Genomic DNA, 19,294 nt, shown 5'->3' with positions numbered 1-19,294 from the left:
TACCATTTGGCCGAAACCAACGTAACTAATACAAAAGATTGTAAGCGCTATTGAATTTAAAATAATTTAAATTAATTTAAACTCAGCACATATCGAGTTTGTGATCTTTTACTCTATCATTTAAAACATTGTGCTGGCAACAAGTCCCAGAAACAAATTGGATGCACTCCCTGCCAGTAATCACCATCAGCAGTTACTGTGAATTGCATTTGTTTGCATACCTTAATAAGGCTTTCAAAAATAAGTATTTCTGTTGGCTGCAAGGACACTGAAACTTAGACTTTTGAAACCTAGGGGTTCAGGTGCATAATTCTTTGAAATTTACATTACAGGTAGACGGGGTGGTTAAGAAAGCATTTAGCACGTGTGCCTTTATTGCTCAGACCTTTGAGTGTAGGAGTTGGGACGTCATGCTGAGGTCGTACGGGGCGTTGGTGAGGCCTCATCTGGAGTAGTGTGTGCACTTCTTTCGCCCAAAGGGTGTTATTAAACTGGAGAAGATGTTGCAGGGAATGGAGAGTTTGGGATATAAAAATAGACTGGAAAGGCTGCAACCTTTTTCACTAGAGCATAGGAGGTGGAGATGACCATATAGAGGTTATAAAATCATGAGGGGCATCGATAAGATGAATAGCAGGTGTCTTTTCCCTAGGGTAGGGGATTTCAAAACCCGGGGGCATAATTTTAAGGTGAGAGCAGAAAGATTTAAAAAGGACATGTGGGGCAACTTTTTTTAAGCTGTTGTTTCCATATGGAATGAACTGCTGGAGAAACTGAATGCAGGTATGGATCTGTAGGGGTTGAACAGGCAAAAGAATGAGTCCGCCCAGGCAGTCCTGTTTGCGAATTTTGGGAAGGAGGTAGAAGCAATCTCTGTGGGGTTGGGAGACTACCAGCCTGGGGGCAGTGGTGGGGACATTACCAGACAAACTGAGATTGGTGACCATAGTGGGCACAATGGCTTGGTGGGGTCATGTTCCAGGAGGAGGTATCTGACACCTGGTGCTCAGCCTCTTAAATGTAGAGGTCAGTCCGCCAGATAACAGCACCACTCTTATCAATAGGCTTATTTACGAAATCAGGGTTGGATCTGAGAGTACGGAATGCAGTCAGTTCATGGGAGGATAGGTTGGTGAAGGGGGCAGAGAAATTGAAACAGCCAGTGTGATGTTGACAGTTCTCAATGAACAGATCGAGATTTTTTTTATTCATTTGTGGGATGCGAGCATCAGTGGTGGAGGGAGTGGATTCTTGTGGATATAGTGCCAGTCAAGCAGGCTGCTTTGTCCTGGATGGTTTCAGCTTCTTGAGTGTTGTTGGGGCTGCATTCATCCAGGCAAGTGGGGAATATTCCATCACACTCCTGACTTGTGCCTTGTAGATGGTGGACAGGCTTTGAGGAGTCAGGAGGTGAGTTACTTGCCACAATATTCCTAGCTTCTGATCTGCTCTTATAGCCACTGTGTCTATGTGGTGAGTCCAGTTGAGTTTCTGGTCATTGATAACCCCAGGATGTTGATAATGGGGATCCAGTGATGGTAACACTATGAATGTCATGGGGTGGTAGTTAGATTGCCTCTTATTGCTGATAGTCATAGCCTGGCATTTGTGTGGCATGAATGTCATGTGCCACTTGTCAGCCCAAGCCTGGATATTGTCCAGATCTTGTTGCATTTGAACATGGACTGCTTCAGTATCTGAGGAGTCACGAATGGTGCTTAACATTGTGCAATCATCGACAAACATCCCCACTTCTGACCTTATGATGGAGGGAAGGTCATTGATGAAGCAGCTGAAGATGGTTTGGCCAAGGGCACTACCCTCAGGAACTCCTGCAGAGGTGTCCTGGAGCTGAGATGATTAACCTCCAACAGCCACAACCACCTTCCTGTGTGTCAGGTATGACTCCAACCACCAGAGAGTTTGCTCCCAATACCCATTGATTCCAGTTTTGCTAGGGCTCCGTGATGCAACACTCGATCGAATGTAGCCTTGATGTCAAGGGCTGTCACTCTCACCTCACTTCTGGAATTCAGCTCTTTTGTCTATATTTGAACCAAGGCTATAATGAGGTCAGGAGCTGAGTGGCCCTGGCAGAACCCAAACTGGATGTCACTAAGCAGGTTATTGCTGAGCAGGTGCTGTTTGATAGCACTATTGATGACACCTTCCATCGCTTTACTGATGATTGAGAGTAGACTGATAGGGCAGTAATTGGCCCGGTTGGATTTGTGCTGCTTTTTGTGTACAGGACATACTTGGGCAATTTTTCACATTGTTGGGTAGATACCAGTGTTGTAACTGTACTGGAACAGCTTGGCTAGGGGAGTGGCCAGTTCTGGAGCACATGTCTTCGGTACAATTGCTGGAATGTTGTCAGGGTCTGTAGCCTTTGCAATATCCAGTATTTCCAACCGTTTTTTGATATCATGCGGAGTGAATCGAATTGACTGAAGACTGGTATCCGTAATGCTGGGGACCCTTGGAGGAGGCAAAGTTGGATCATCCACTCCAGCACTTCTTGCTGAAGATTGCTGGGAATGCTTCAGTCTTATTTTTTGCATCGATGTGCTGGGCTCTTCCATCATTGAAAATGGGGATATTTGTGGAGCCTCCTCCTCCAGTGAATTGTTTAATTGTCCACCACCGTTCACGACTGGATGTGGCAGGACTGCAGGACTTAGATCTGATCCATTGGTTGTGGGATCACTTAACTGTTTCTATCACTTGCTGCTTTTGCTGTTTGGCATGCAAGTACTCATCTTTGGTGCCTTCACCAGATTGACACCTCATCTTCAGGTATGCCTGGAGCTGCTCCTGGCATGATGATAATGGTTGAGTGGGCATATGCTGGGCCATGAGGTTACATATTGTGCTGGAGTACAATTCTGCTGCTGTTGATTGTCCACAGTGCCTCATGGATGCCTAGTCCTATAGTGTCCTATTTAAATGAGCCACAACACATTGCAGCAACTTGGAATGATGCAAAGCAGAACAGGAACACTTATACGGAGTCTTCAAAAGAAATGGACAGGACACTATTCAAACAAGCCACAATGCATTGCAGCAACCCGGAACTATGCAAAGTCTCCAAAAGAAATGGATACCCGAAGGGCACAATCCTCCGAGACAGGCCACAACAGGAAGCCACAACGCGACCAGAATCACTTATCACCCTACCATACATCAAGCATATATCAGAGATGACCACAAGACTACTCAGACCCCTAAGTATCAGAGTAGCCCACAAACCGACAACCACCCTATGACAGCTACTGACGAATGTAAAGGATCCCATACCCAAAACTGGAAAAACTGGGGTAATATACAAAATACCATGCAAGGACTGTGAGAAACACTACATAGGCCAAACCAGAAGAAAATTAACTATGCAGATACGTGAACACCAACTATCCACCAAGAGACTCAACCAATTCTCACTTGTCTCACTACACACAGATGATAAAGGACACGATTTCAACTGGAACAACAGATTGATAATTGCACAAGCCAAACAGAGACACACCAGGGAATTCCTGAAGGCCTGGTATTCCAACCGGATCTCCATCAACAAGCACATTGAAATAGAGCCGGTGTACAAACCTCTGAGAAACAAAACCGGAAATAATACCAATCACCCCAGCAAACCCCGAGGCATATAAATAACAAGTGCGACAGAACACCAACGCTTCACCATAGGCGCACTGACGATGTTACCTAGCAGGGTGACGAAATGCTTGCAACCAAACCCACCGGCTCAGTGAGCATGTCTGCAACCTCCTCCACAATCTGATCGACAAATCTTCTGGAAAACTTTAGATACACTGTGGAGCTGGAGGAACCATCATCCCTGATGAAGGGTCTAGGCCCAAAACGTCGACTCTCCTGCTCCTCAGATGCTGCCTGACCTGCTGTGTTCCTCCAGCTCCGCACTGTATCAACTCTGACTCCAGTATCTGCAGTTCTTGCAATTTCCGAGTGACTGGTAAAGGCCACAGATTGATTTACACTGGAGGGAAGAGAGAAAGAGAGACAGTGAGCTCAGTCCAGGAGTGGGATGGGGAGGGAAGGGCAGAAGAGGGTGTGGTGGTTTGTGCAAATGGAGACAAATACCTATTGACAGTGTGGCTGCTGATCCTGGGGCTGGAGGGCAGTTATGGTTAAGGATTAAGACAAGGGGTGGGAGTAGATCATTTAGCCCCTCAAATCTGATCCTCCATTTATAACCTCACACCCACATTCCCATCTTACTCCTCATAACCTTTTACACCCTCTGTTTAAAATATTCCAGGACTCTGCTACCACCACATTGTCAGGAAGAGGGGTCTAACAACGCACAACATTCTGAGATAAACTTAAAAGGGTGCTGAAAAGATTTACAAGGATGTTGCTGGGGCTGGAAGATTTGTGTTATAGGGAGAGGCTGAACAGGCTGGGGAAACTTTTCCTGGAGCATCAGAGGCTGAAGGATGACATTATAGGGGTTTATAAAATCATGAGGGGCATTGATAGGATGAATAGCCATGGTCTTTTTCCCAGGAAAGGCGAGTCCAAAAATAGAGGCCGCAGGTTTAGGGTGAGAGGGGAAAGATTTAAAAGGGACCTGAGGGGAACTTCTTCATGCAGCGGGTGGCGCATGTACAGAATGAACTGCCAGAGGAAGTGGTAAAAGCTGGTACAATTACAACATTTAAAAGGCGTTTGGGTGGGTATGTGAGCAGGAAGGATTTAGAGAGATATGGGCCAAATGCTGGCATATGGGACTAGATCAATTTAGAATATCTGGTTGGCGTGGACGAGTTGGACCGAAGGGTCTGTTTTCGTGCTATACAACACTGACTCTATAAATGTTCTTCGCCTAATCTCTGTTTTAAATGGGTGACCCTTGATTTTTAAACAGTGAATCCCTAGTTCTGGATTGTCTTATATGAGGATACATCATCTCCACATCTAACCTGTCAAGACCCGGCACAATCTCATATGTTTGAATCAAGTCCCCTTTTACTCTTCTGAATTCCAATGAACGCATGCTTTGCCTGTCCAACCTTTCCTCCTGAGACAATCCATCCATTCCAAGTATTATCCTGGTAAACATCTGAACTGCTTCCAATGAATTCACATTCATCCTTCAATAAAGTGACCAGAACTGTACACGGTACTCCAGATCTGGTCTCACTAATGCCTTGTAAATGAAGCATAAATTCCCTCCTTTAGTATTCATATTCTCTTGTAATAGATGGCAACATTCTATTAGATTTCCTAATTACCTGCTGTACCTGCATATTCGCCTTTTGCGATTCATGCACTCAGATCCCTGTACATCTCAGAGCTCTGCAAGCTGTCACCATTTAGATAATATGTTTTGTTTTTATTCTTTCTGCCAGAATGGACTAGTTTGCATTTTTCCACATTATATCATTTTCCAGATATCTCCCCACTCACTTAGCCTATTTAATTTTTCTGTAACTTGCTTGAGTCCTCTTTAGAACTTACTTTCCTACCTGTCTTTATGTCATCAGCAAATTTAACAACCATGCCTTCAGTTCTTTCATCAGTCATTTTTTATAAATGTAAACATTTAAGGTCCCAGCTGCAATCCCTGTGACACACAATTTGTTAGGCCCTGCCAACCTGAAAAAGACCCATTTAATCCTACTCTTCTTCCTGTTATCATCTGTTGATGCCAATACGCTTTCCCTATACCATGACTTTTCATTTTCTGCAATAACTTTTGATGTGGCACATTTTCAAATGCCTTTTGGAAATCTAAGTACAGTTCCCCTTTATCCACAGCAAATCCTCAAAGAACTCCAGTAGATTGATTAAACATGATTTCCCTTCACAAGACCATGTTAATCTCATAATTAGTTTGAGTTCATCTGTATTCCCATCTGACCAGCCCACACACAGCCTCATCCTGGTGCTTCATCTCCTATCCAAGCCTTATGGTCACCTCCCCACAAAACTCATTTCTCATTCTCACAGCTACTTTCTCTTCTTGTATGAGAGCATCTGATGGGAACTGGGGTGGAGGTAGGCATTTGTTCAGTGATCATCAGCATGATGACAACTAGCAATGGGTAATCACTTGTCTAAAAGGAAGGAAGTCTTGCACCAAGGGATTAGATCTCATCAATGATTTACTGCCCAAGACCATGATTGTTGAAGCACAGCTGCTCACATTTCTTGAGAGAATTGTTTCTTGGTGTGTAGAACCTATGGGAATCTTGCCTCCTTCAAACTGGATTTGTATCCAATCCCTCTGTCAATGGAATAACATGTATTTGTTGAGAAGGCAGTTTCTGAATCCAGCCTGAATAAAGATATTGATGACGTAGTTTGTACAGGTATTTTGGCAAGAATTAATATTGAAGGAAAAGCTAGATCTGTTGACTCCTGCCCCTCTGCACTGTTGCTGCCTGCCCAGGCTCCCTCAACAGTATCTTTCAAATCCGTGACCTCAGGTACTTAGGAGGACAAGAACAGCAGGTACATGAGATCATCACCTCATGCAACTTTCCCTCCAAACTGCACACTATCCTGACTTGGGACAATATCACTATTCCTTTACTTATACTAGGTCAAAATCCTGGAATTCCATCCCTAAAAACAATGTTATGTACCTAAACCGTAAGAGCTTTACAAGGCAGCTCGTCACCACCTTCTCCAGGGTGACTAAGGTTGGGCAATAAATGTTGGCCTGGTCAGCAATGACCACATCCCACAAATGAATTTTTAAAAAACATATTTTCAAAAAAATCAAAGTTCAGTGAAAAAATACTCAACTGTGATAAAAGTTTACTAGCCAGGATTACTGTTTCTTACCATGAATCCCAGCTCTTCATTTGCTGTGGCCAATTTGAAGATGAGGATACTGTCATCTTTTAAACCATGCAGAGATGGACACCCCTACAGTGGCTAAAATTGGTGCCAAACTTGAGGCCTGAAAGTCAGCTGTTTTGCTTCTGATCCCTCCACCCCTACACATCCTCAGGACACCAATTGTGCAGAAAACCTGTCTCTGGGGGTCATTGAAATCAGATCCATGAACACCACACTTCTCACTCGCTGAAGAAAAGTTCAGAGCCCAGAATCATTCTGCCTTCTCAATTCCAGCCTCCATAGAGAAAATCCAGCCCTCAGCTGCAATTTGAAGGAATATTGGTTGATCCATGACCTAATGTCAGCATCTGACCTATTTACAAATTAGAATTGTGTAAAAAATAGTGCAATGATAATTTATTTTTCTCTGGTTAAAGGGAAATTCTTCAGTAGTCTATGTCAACTGACATCAGCGAGGTTTTTCAATAATAATTATAAATTTCATACATCATTCAATAAGGCATATGTTCAAATATTGCATAAAAATTGCAAGTGCAATAAATTCAGTGGTTTCTTATTGGTTTCCATAGGAGAGGAACTCAATAGTACACCCTGTAAAAGCCACTGATGGTAAAAATTCTGTGTTTATTTTGTACACGTGTAGACACAAGATGTTGCAGCCAGTCTCTCAGAATGATCGCTGCCAGCAGTGACAATTTCTTAGTTTTTGCAAGAATCCTGACAAAAAGTCCTGACAACCAACAAAGTTACAGTATAATGAAGAGTGTTTAGTTTAAGGAGCCTTTAAAGAGAAAACCTTGGTGTTAATTTATAGCAGGGCAGGGAGGATACAAAGGAGCATGATGGCTAGTCTGAAACTTTGCGCAGACTTGGATACAAACTGATAAACATTTTCTTCTTTCCCCCACCCCCCATCTGACAGCCATCCTGATTGTCAGATCCCTGGTGGAGACCCGAGATGGGAGTTTAGAGTTTAAGGGAGGAGTGTGGCACAAGGGTTAGTGAAAAAAGGGTTGGTGGAACAGAAAGAGGGCTAACACTCCTGTTGTTGCGGACCTACAATGAGCTCTATCAAAAAATGCAGCCAGCTAGAACTGGTGGCTGAGTTCTCCCTTTCACTGTCAGGTATCTAAACCATGGAAAACCCTACCAACATCTGCTAAATTTTAATTAGGCTCGTCACTTCACTATGACAATTGTGCATTATGTATCCACAATTGGATGCATCCATTGTTCACAACTAGCCAGCATAAAAATGGCAGTAGTGCGTACATGGCGTGATGGGGAATAGTTCCCCAGTTTTTAATCTTTAACTCCCTAACCTGCCCATCACGAGTTGGTTGACATAGAGATCATTGTTGTGGTTGACAACTTTATCTCTTTTTCACATCCTCTCCAAGTTATATTAAATCTCTTTGCAAGTTGACAATTTCATACCTTACAAATTCCTTTACCACCAGGAAGTACCTAATAGTGCGAGACAGTGTGCAACTGTTCTGAATCTTCTTTCACTAAGGCAAACTGCTCCATTATTGCTTATTGAGAAGAGTTCAGAGCTATACAAGCCTATTACTTATTCACTATTTAGTCACAACAGGAAGACAGGTCCCTTTGATGACAGGGACATCCATACTGCATGCTCTTTGTTTGCAGGCGGACAAAAATAAATGTTAGATAAAAATCTAGAACATCGAACAGTACAGCACAGTACAGGCCCTTCGTCCCACGATATTGTGCCGACCTATTATCCTACTAAGATCAAACTACCCTGCATACCCTGCATTTTACTATTCTCCATGTGCTTATCCAAGAGTGGCTTAAAAGTCTCTAAAGTATCTGACTCCACTACCACTACCACATTTAGTTTAGGAAACTCGGTCAGCGTAGACTAGTTGGACCGAAGGGTTGGTTTCCATGCTGTATGACTTTGTGACTTATTCAGTTGCTAGTTACAACTTGTAAGTGGTTAGTTAATTAAGTTTGATTCTACTTTCCTTCTGTTGTGAAATGTAGTTGATCTCTGTTAACCATATGATCAACTATATGCAGTAAGCAGGAATTAGTTAGAAAGCAGTTTTGAACACTATAATCATGTTTCTTATATACTGTGCAGTAAATTATAGGCTTTTTCGTACACTGCCTGCGGGAAATATTTTATGTTGAAAGTTCTCCCAGCCCCTGAAGTAATATGAGACATATCTGAAAACTCGTGCAATTCAATCTGCCTCACCTACTAGTTGTTATATTTCACGCACTACAAAAATGAAAGGCTCTTTAACCAGTAAGACTTACAGAACCCCAACATATGATTGTGTGGCATGTTGAATGTTACACTCATTTTATTAAGCATGTTTATGGTGTGCCTTTTAATACTGTTATGGAATCGATAGTAACGTTTTAATTATCTTTTTACTTTTCAAGGATGTTGCGGAGACACAAATTGAAATGTCCATTGTCTAATTTATTCACTTGTTGATTTATGTATTGTCCAGTAAATAGATGTTAATTTATTACCATTTCTGCAAAAAACCTAAATATAGGAAAATGGATCGTTTTATGTACTTGAATTTGATTTCTTTTAAGTATAAAAATACAATTATGAATTAATTACAAGGCAATATTTGGACCATAGCAATATTCAGTAAGCAGAGATTTAAATGTTGCTAATCTTTTCCAGACTCTCCTCAGTGACCCACTTTACATTGGATTGAAACATAAAAGAGTTCGCGGGCAGGCGTATGATGAATTGGTTGATGAGTTCATGCAAGCAGTCACAGACAGGTTGGATGTTATACCCATTCTCTCTCCCTGCACAAATTAACTGTGATTCCAATAATGGCAGCAGACTCCAACTGAATCCATTTTCTATTCCATATGAATGTGTCAGACATTTGGAGAATCATGTCAGATCACATTTAGATATACTGTGTAATATCAGAAAATCAAATGGGGTTCTCATTATTCAATATCTGAGATTTTTCATGACAGTGACAAAAAGACTAGGTCATTTTAAAGGTGTAAAGGAAACACTCAACAGCATTAACAGGATGAAGTTTGTTGGATTGGACTTTGTTTGCATTATGGATTGAGGAATATGTTGCTGGAGTGGCTTCTCACAAAAAATAAGAGACTAATTTGAACATAGGTTAGCCGACTAAATTTCATATGTCTTTACATTTAAAATGTATATTTGCTAATCAGCTGCACTGACATGGTCACAACATTGAAGAGACCTTAATCAAAGTCTCAAATTACATCACATGTTATTGTCCTTTCCCCGTCAAAACAAAACTTCTATATAGCCTTTGATGTGGTTGACCACATCTGTGCTCATCCCCTTTGTCATATGACTGGATGAGATTGCCCTCCCTGTGCTTCAGTTCCCATTTACGCTGTGGTAGCCAGAGAATCATCTGTAGTTCCAAAGAAGAGTCATACTGGACTCAAAACATTGACTCTGTCTCTCTCCACAGATGCTGCCACACACGCTGGATTTCTCCAGCACTTTCGTTTTTATTTCAGATCTCCACCAGTTTGCAGTCCTTTGCTTTCATCTGTAATGGCTTCTCTTAAAACCTCTGCATCGTTATCTCTAGAGATTCTAAAAATACTTCTTCCAAATCCCTCAACCACATGGTGCCCTTCTGCAACCTCAACCATAAACTAACTAGCAGATTCTGCCTGTGTGTTTTCAGATATACCTCAATGTGAGGTAAATCCTGTTACCATGCCTTTGCTTTATTACCCTGCTTGCTTGTTAGCCAGTATTCAACGGACAGACATTTCCATCAATTAAGTATAGGGAGGACTGAATCCATTGTTTCCAGTCCCAACCACAAGCTCTGTTCCCTTGCTATCAACTTTTTCCCTTGTACTGGCTGCTGTTTGGGGCTGAACCAGACTGTCAATAACATTGTGTCCTGTGGCCATGAGCTGAGTTTCTGGCCCCATATTCTCTCCACCATTAAGATAGACTGCTTTCATGTCTGTAATGTCGCCTGTTGTCACCCTGCCTGGGTTCATCAGCTGTAATCCTCGCCCTTGCCTTTATCATCTCTCAGGCTAATTATTCCAATGCACCCTGCAGGACTTCTCACCTTACACCCCTAAAATGTGAGCTCCATCAAAGGTCTATTTTTTAACATGATTAACAAAAAAAAAGCCGTATTCACTTTTATATGTGTAGATGCTAACTGACCACATCTTAGTTTTAAAATTCTCATCCTCATCTTCAAATCTTTCACCATTCCCTATATATGTAATTGTTTCTAGACCCGCACTCATTCAAATCTCTGCACTCCTCTAATTTTAGCCTCTTGTGAAAGCCTCTTTTACTTTATTTCACCAATGACAGCCATGCATTAAAATTGTTTATTGCCGAATTTCTGGAAGCACCTCCCTAAATCTCTCTGCTCTTCTTGATCACTCCTCTTTTAAACTTCTCCATAAACTTTACTACATTTACCAAGCATAATGTCTTTATGTGGCTTGCTGTTAAATTTTACTTGGTAATGCCCACGTAAGTTTTGTTGTACAACATTAAAATGGTAAATAAAGACAAGAACTTATGAAGGAGACTATTCATCCCTGCTGACTTGCCCTTCTGTGGAAACCTTCGTAGTTTGTAAGAACTTGCAAAGAGTTACTGGCTGTAGATTGTGGATAATGCACTTAATCTATATTTTCTATTTATTTATGACATTTTTATTCATCATTTGAGGCATGTTTGAATTCATTTGTGAGGCTGAATTCTTCAATACTTAGCCTGTACCAATGAACAATAGCTATGTGGCCACTAACGCAACTTGCACCTTTAGCTGCATTTTTAAAAACTCAATGTTTTTGGCATTTATGTTTTACTCAACACTCACTAATTCCAGAGAGTGTTTTCAAATACCAGATATTTCGGTAGAGGCTTGTGCCTTGCTCCATAAATGAATCTACATCCATGAAATTATTTCAATGACTGGTTCCATCTTGGGCATTTTCCTTGTCTTAGTTTCGTCGGTGAGTAAAGCAAAGGTCTGTATGAATGTTGGGAAGAGGCAATGAGAATTTGCGGTAGTGACAGGCCACTGCCCAGTAAAGTGGTGAGGTGTCTATTTTTGGAGGCTATAAGTTACTAAAGATGTGGCATATATCATGGGTGAAAGATACTAAGCGTAATATGAAATAAAATTAAAAGAAACTGAAAATTATTGTCCTACATGTAAAAAACCAAACTGGGTACAAGGAAGACAAATACAGTCATCAGAACTGTCAAATACAATTTGCAATCCCATTGAGAAACTAAAGGAACTCTGAATGAAACATAACAGGATGGATTGATTATAATGTTTTTTTCTTACTGCAACTGTATGATTCATTTCCTGGAAAGGGAAAGAATTACTTTTCTTCTTGACCTGTGTACTTTCTACAGTTCAAAGGACTTCCATGTGACTTCCTTTTAGGTTCTCTTCCAACATTTCTAGAAGCCATCTGCTAGAAATCTGCATCAGGAGGAAACTTCAGCAGAAAAGTGCTTGTGCACCTGTGGCCACTCATTTAGTTGTTAGGTCCATACAAAGGGATAGTGATCATTCAGACTTATTCACTGCATTTTCAAATCAATTTAATAAATAATGATTGTGTTGACTACTGTATGTGGTTAAATTTCCATTTTTCTTTAACAAGAAATGCAGGACTTCATTGATTCCTTTGTCAATACATTTGGTATTGTCTGGTATGATGTGGGCAATGGTGAGAGGGGGAGAGATTGGGAACTGGGATGAAGAGATGGGGGATATCAGGACGCAGTAGGGGATGAGTTGGCATCAGGACCCTGGAGAAGAACCCAAGGAATCGGGGGTAGCGGGGAGAAGGCTAGGGATGAGAATAGCTTGGGGATGGGGAAACTCCTTCAATTTCTTCCCCCACTGGTGAAATGAGAGTCTTATGGTGAAAGATTAGATAGGTTAGACTTGTACTGCTGGAATTTAGAAACGTAAAAGATGATGTGGCTAAAATGTATAACATCCCAAGGCATCTTGAAAAAATTCTGGGGAGAAGATGTTTCCACTTATGGCAGAATCTAGAACTAGAACTTAGGATCACTGTTTAAAATATCAGAGGTCACTTATTTTAAGCAGAGATGAGGCTAAATGTTTTCTCTCAGAGGATTGAGTTTGTTTGGAACTCTTTCTGAAAAGGTGGTGAAAGCAGAATCTTGAACTATTTTTAAGGCAGTTGGATAGAGTTGTGGTAAACTGGGGAATGAAAGGTTTTCAGGGCTTTATAGTAATGTGGATTTGAAGTTTTAATCAGAGCAGCCATGATCTTGTTCAATAATGTAGAAGGCCCAAAGGGCCAAATGGCCTGCTGCTGTCCCAAGTTTGTATGGATAAATTTTACTTCTCCTGCAATCTCAGCAATGTTTGCACTTGGTCTCATAGCTGTGTAGTCAGAGCTGCAACTTGGTATATTGTCCATTTTGTCAAGGCTCCTTTTTAGTGACCATGTTTGCCCCACTAAGTTCAATGCATATACCTTCCACCATGCAGCAGTCCGCTTGAGGGTCCCTACCTTGTGACAATGGAAACACTGAGGTTCTTGTACAGCACTTCTGCTGTCAGCACCTTCCTTTCTGGCCTGAGGAAGAGATGCTGGGGCATTCTCTGCTGTCCCTTCTCATCCTGACAATTAGCCTTCCTTTGATTCTCACACCTTCTCAGGCTTATGGGTATGATTGTAATTTTGGATTTTTGGACTAGCTCATAATCAGCTGCCTTTCTTGCCTGTTGCAACTTTTGGATTCTCTATGTGTGTTCTTTCTAATTAAAGAGTGATTTTTTTTCACCATGTTTCCATGAGAATTATTTCTCTAGGGGTCTCAAATATGATTTCCACCTTACATCCCTTCATCCAGTCATCAAAGTTATTTTTCTTTATCCTCTCAAATTCTATATAAATTGCTCAGGTAGCTTCCAGATATTCTGAAATTTCTATTTCTAAGCCTCAGACCAACCATGTACACACGGAGACTAGCCTCTGTTTTTCTACCTCATCAACTATCAAAGCTTACTCAAAAAGCAAGACATAAACCTCATGAGCTCTGCCCATCAGCCTGCTTTGTGTGAGCAGTATCTAATTTTCTGTTGGCCACCTCATCAGCTTACCTGTCTTTTCAAAAATTTTTAAATGCTTCTGTATTCCTCGCATTAAATGTTGAGAGGGCTTACACCAATTTAAACACCTGCCCACTTGGATTTGGTTTGGAATTGTATATTTCCACATCAGAATGTTTCTTGGAGTTGGAGGCCTCTTTTTAAGCCAGTATTTCCTCTCTCCTGCCTCTCTTCAGTTTTCTCCTTCCCATTGCGGTTCTAATTCCAGCTTCTTGAATATTCTATCTTTTTTCAATTCTCTTTCTAACATGTTCTTTCCTTTCCTTTGAACTCTGAAGTGCTTCTCTTTCAAGATTATTTTTTATATAATTTTCCTTCCTGTTCAAGTTAAAGATTTTTCTTTTTATTTTCTTGTTCATGCTGCTTTGTTTGAAATTGAGTTCCTGCTAATTCAGTCAAATCACAAACTGGATTACCTTGCTTATCTTCCAATTTCAGGTGATTTGCCATTATCCCAGCTATGTCTCCTCTCCTAACCACTGCTTTTAATTCTGATGTCAACTTTTCATCAAAGCAAATAGTTCTAGCCTTGGTTGCTTATTGTAAGTCATTCTGGGATAAATCTCCTAGCTCCAGAAAGAATTTAGTAACTACCAAAGCTGAGAAAAATGCACCATCTTTCATTACTCCATGTATTAGATATTTTACCCAGTGTCTGATATGGTTAACCATTCTTGCGAAGATTTGTAGCTCGAGTTGTGGATGAGGTTGTTGGCTTGCTCACCGAGCTGGCTGGTTATCGTACAGACATTTCATCACCATGCTAGGCAACATCATCAGTGCGACCTCCAATGAAGCAATGTTGTTCTACTCTGCTTGGTATTTGTATGATCCCGTCCGTTAAGTTAAGTTGCGTCATTTCCGGTTTTGTTCTGCATGGGTTTGTATATGGGGTCTAATTCCACATGTTTTTGATTGCATTACGGGTTGAAAACCAGGCCTCTAGGAATTCCTGTGTGTGTCTGTGGTTGGCTTGAGCTGAGATGGTCACGTTGTCCCATTTAAATTGATGGCCTTCATTGTCCGAGTGCACTGAGATGAGAGAAAGGTCGTCGTGTCGTTTTGCTGCTAGCTGGTGTTCGTGTATCCTGATGGCTAGTTTCCTTCCGGTCTGGCCGATGTAATTTTTGTTGCAGTCTTTGCAAGGTATTTTGTAAACTCCGTTGGTCCTGCATGTCATGGGTATGGGGTCTTTGGTCTTTGTGAGTGTTTGTCGTAGCATAGCTGTGGATTTGTGTGCTACCATGATTCCTAGTGGTGACAGGAGTCTCGTTGTCAGTTCTGATATGTTCTTGATATACGGTAGTGTGGCCAGTATATTGGAGCATACTGTGTCCTCTTGGTGTTGACTATTTAGTAGGCACCTGCGGATGAAGTGTTGGGATATCAGTTGTTAGCAAAGACCTTGAATAGGTGCTCTTCCTCCTTCCTGCATAATTCTGGTTGCAGTGAGTTGTGGCTCCTCAGACCCATTGTCTCCCTACCAGGCACACCTACACACAAACTGGTCAAGGACCTACAACAGTGACTGAAACACCTGGTCAATTACTGTATATCAAGAACATATAACTGACAACGAGACTCCTGTCACCACTAGGAATCATGGTAGCACACAAACCCACAGCCACACTACAACAAACACTTACAAAGACCAAAGACCCTGTACCCATGACATGCAGGACCAACATGGTTTACAAAATACCTTGCAAAAACTGCAACAAACTTTACATTGGCCAGACTGGAAGGAAACTAGCCATCGGGATACACAAACACCAGCTAGTAGGAAAACGACATGACGAACTTTCCCTCATCTCAGTGCTCTCGGACAATGAAGGCCATCAATTTAACTGGGACAATGTGACCGTCTTACCTCAAGCCAACCACAGACACGCACTGGAATTCCTATCTCAGGTTATCAACCCGTAATGCAATCAAAAATGTGTGGAATTAGACCCCATGTACAAATCCATGCAAAACAGAACTGGAAATGAGACAACCTAACACAACAGATCGGATCATAGAAATACCAAGCGGAGTAGAACAACATTGCTTCATCAGAGGCCGCAGTGATTACGTTACCTAGCATGGTGATGAAACGTGTGTACGATAACCAGCCAGCTCGGCAAGCAAGCCAACAACTTCGTGGCTAACCATATTCTTTAAACACATGAGAATGAAAAGAACCATCAAAATTATCTATTTATTACAAAACAAATCTTATTCAATGAAGATTCAAGACCTGGTTAACATACAGTTTGTAATATGAAAATGTTTATCCCTTTAAATAACCCAACACATAACAAAATAACAGATTTTCTTTGCAGAAATTCACTTTTGGGGGTGATAAAAATCTCTTGACTGAATATCTTAGTTTTTGAAAAGGATAAGATTTGAGATGTTCAGATGGCTATTAAAGTGATATTCTGGCACACGAAGGCGGATATCGCTGAACATGTGCAGTTATCACTGGGGACCTTTGTGGACACAGTTGTTTAGGAAATATCAACAAGCTCTCTCAGAGGTTTTTCGTGCCAGAGCAAATGAACCAGGCCTCCAGGTAGAATTCTGCAGCCACAATAAGGACCTTTACAGAAACCAGAGATCTAAACAGGCTGGTTACCTACTACGACAAAGAACATCCAAGCAGACACTGACACTGCAATCGGATGGTAATAAACCTAAGCAGAAGGTCTCCAATAAGCAAACAGTTATCACAAGACATTGGCTATTAAGAAATGCATTGTTTAAAAAAGTATAATCTTCTTTCATTGAATTAAAAAAAAGTCCAAATATCCATAATCGTTCAAACTCAAGTCCAGAATATTATTAAATATGAAGCCTTCATAACTATGTACAAATCAGCAACAATAATAAAACTTCGTGTCTTTTCATCCTTAATATCTGATTCCAGTAAAGAACGTAGTCTTAACAGTTTTTCTATTTAAAATTAGTGTTGTATGTTTAACTTCCTATTCATTTATATCATTGGGTTTTAGGTATGGAATGAACTGTCTTATTCAGTTTGAAGATTTTGCAAACTCCAATGCTTTTCGCCTTCTTAACAAATACCGCAACAAGTATCTCACTTTTAATGATGACATCCAAGGTAGGAAAGGAAATTACTTGGTACAAGATTCAAAAGTTCTCATGTTTAGAAACTGGTAGTTAAATAAGTCAATCTTTGGAATGGATAAATTATGATTCGTATTTAACATTTGATATCTGACCATTATTAACCGTGTACGTTATGCTGACAACGCTGTTTGTCTTTCCAAACTCTGGTTCCAAACTTCCATCTGTTATAATTGAACTTAATCTTTCACGGCAAGCCCTTGAGAACAAAAGCCAAAATGCATTTTTTCCAAAGTTTGCCGTCCTTAAAGGGGAAGATAAACAAGAGGAACAGTTTAAGTGCAATATACCTCCAATATACGCACAGCATGTACATGGAGAGAGTGCACACAGTTATTGCAGGTAGTTAGTAAACATTCTCTTCTATGATACTTCATTCAGGAAAGAAAAATTTACTGCTTTAAACCTCATGCTAGCTCGGTGACACAGATGATTATAAAGAGTTATCTTGTGGAGAAGGAAATGGAAATGTAATTAGATACCAGATATGACATGCCGTATTGTATTTTTTGAAATTTAAACAACAGCAGAATAAAACTGAACCTCTAGAAATGTCCATATACCAATTAAATGAGTTAGTTTTCTAACAAAAGAAAGAGCGATGGCTATACTTTTTCAGTGGTTGTTAGTGAAAGTAACAAGAAATGCATGTTAAGTTCCCCTTAACGTAAATTCACTAATTTTTTTACTACAACCTTGTTAATAAAGAATTGTTGATGCATTTATTTAATGTTGTGAATCTTGCTTTTAACAGTGCTCGCTACAAAGTTTCTGTTCTGTGGTCACCAGTGCACACATCACCTCTTCCTCAGTGCTTCCTAAGTACTCCCTTCCCCCAGATCCTCACCATCCAATCTCAGTTTTAAAGTCCCAGTGCCGTTGGGATCATTGGAAAAATTCAGCTTCTCTTCCCTCTCGGCATGGGCTCCCATCCTGGTTTTCAGCCTGGCTCACGCTCCTACCATTGCCCGCTGTTCCTTAGTTCTAAATCCGTTCTTCCCCTGCTCTGTTTATGCTCCTATTCTGCACTGAGATTCTGACTTAATTTTGTGGCAGACATTGGTCAGTACAGGTAATCTGGCCTGCTGGTACCTGCACTGACCAGCGTCAGTGATGAAATGAAGCTTGGTCAATCTAGAAGTGCAGTATTGTGAGGTATGTTTCATGATGTGTGAGCGTCCTTGGCTGGGCCAGCATTTGTTGCTCATCTGTAGTTGCCCTTGACAAGGTGATGGTTAGATACCTTCTTGAATCACTGTAGTCCATTTGGTTTAGATACACTAATAATGCCCTTGGGCATTATGAAGGAGGTAGTTCCAGGAATTTTACACAGCGACTTTGAAGGAACAGTGATATATTTCCAAGTCAGTTAAGTAGGTGGTATGGAGGGGAAATTGCAGTTGGTGGTGTTCCCACGTGTCCACTGCCCTTGTTCTTCTAGTTAGAAGTGGTTGTGGGTTTGAATAGTGCTGTATAAGAAAGAAGGTGCCTTGGTAAGTTTCTGCAGTGCATCTTGTAAATGGTACACACTGCTGCTACTGAGCATCAGTGGTAGATAGAGTGGATGTTTGTGGAAGTGGTGCCAGTCAGGTGGCTGCCTTGTCCTGGATGGTATCAAGCTTCTTGAGTGTTGTTGGAGCTGCACCCATCCAGGCAAGTGGGGAGTATTCCATCACACTCCTGACTTGTGCCATGTAGATGGTAGCCAGACTTTGGGGATTTAGGAGGTGAGTTACTCACTGCAGAATTCCTAGACTGTGACCTGGTCAATGGCAACACCCTGGATGTTGCTGTTGGGTGGACGGGTTTCAGTGGTTATACAATTGAATGTGAAGGGAAGTTGGTTAGATTCTTTTGATGGAGGTGGTGATTGCCTAGCATCTATGTGACCAAAGTGTTAGATATATTATCCACGCCTAGCAGAATTTGGGCATGGACTGCCTTAATGGTGAGCAGGATGAGTAATTATTTTATAAAATACTGTAATGTATTTCACTGTGTATGGTATTTCTTTCTATTTACTGATTTTGAATTCAGTATTGCAAGATATTTCCGGTTGGAATACACAGAACTGCACATTGTTTTCTCGAAGCAAGATTATCCACAGGGACCTAACTCTGGCTTTAACAAAGATTCCTACGGGCAATAAGCTTCAC

The 19,294-nt window shown here is 41.1% G+C and overlaps 1 protein-coding gene across 1 annotated transcript in view; it reads left to right on the top strand.

Moving 5' to 3' along the window:
- The window catches only part of LOC109931073 (NADP-dependent malic enzyme-like), a 169,560-nt gene that overhangs the window by 105,009 nt on the left and 45,257 nt on the right, over positions 1–19,294 (top strand). Inside the window, exons 7-8 of the mRNA XM_048598202.1 lie at positions 9,521–9,624; positions 17,003–17,112. Coding sequence (XP_048454159.1) covers positions 9,521–9,624; positions 17,003–17,112 — 214 coding nt within the window. The remainder of the gene's footprint in view (positions 1–9,520; positions 9,625–17,002; positions 17,113–19,294) is intronic.

This window comes from Rhincodon typus, chromosome 6, assembly GCF_021869965.1.
Source record: "Rhincodon typus isolate 14 chromosome 6, sRhiTyp1.1, whole genome shotgun sequence".
Classification (NCBI taxonomy): Eukaryota; Metazoa; Chordata; class Chondrichthyes; order Orectolobiformes; family Rhincodontidae; genus Rhincodon; species Rhincodon typus.
This window is presented reverse-complemented; position numbering and strand designations above follow the sequence as displayed.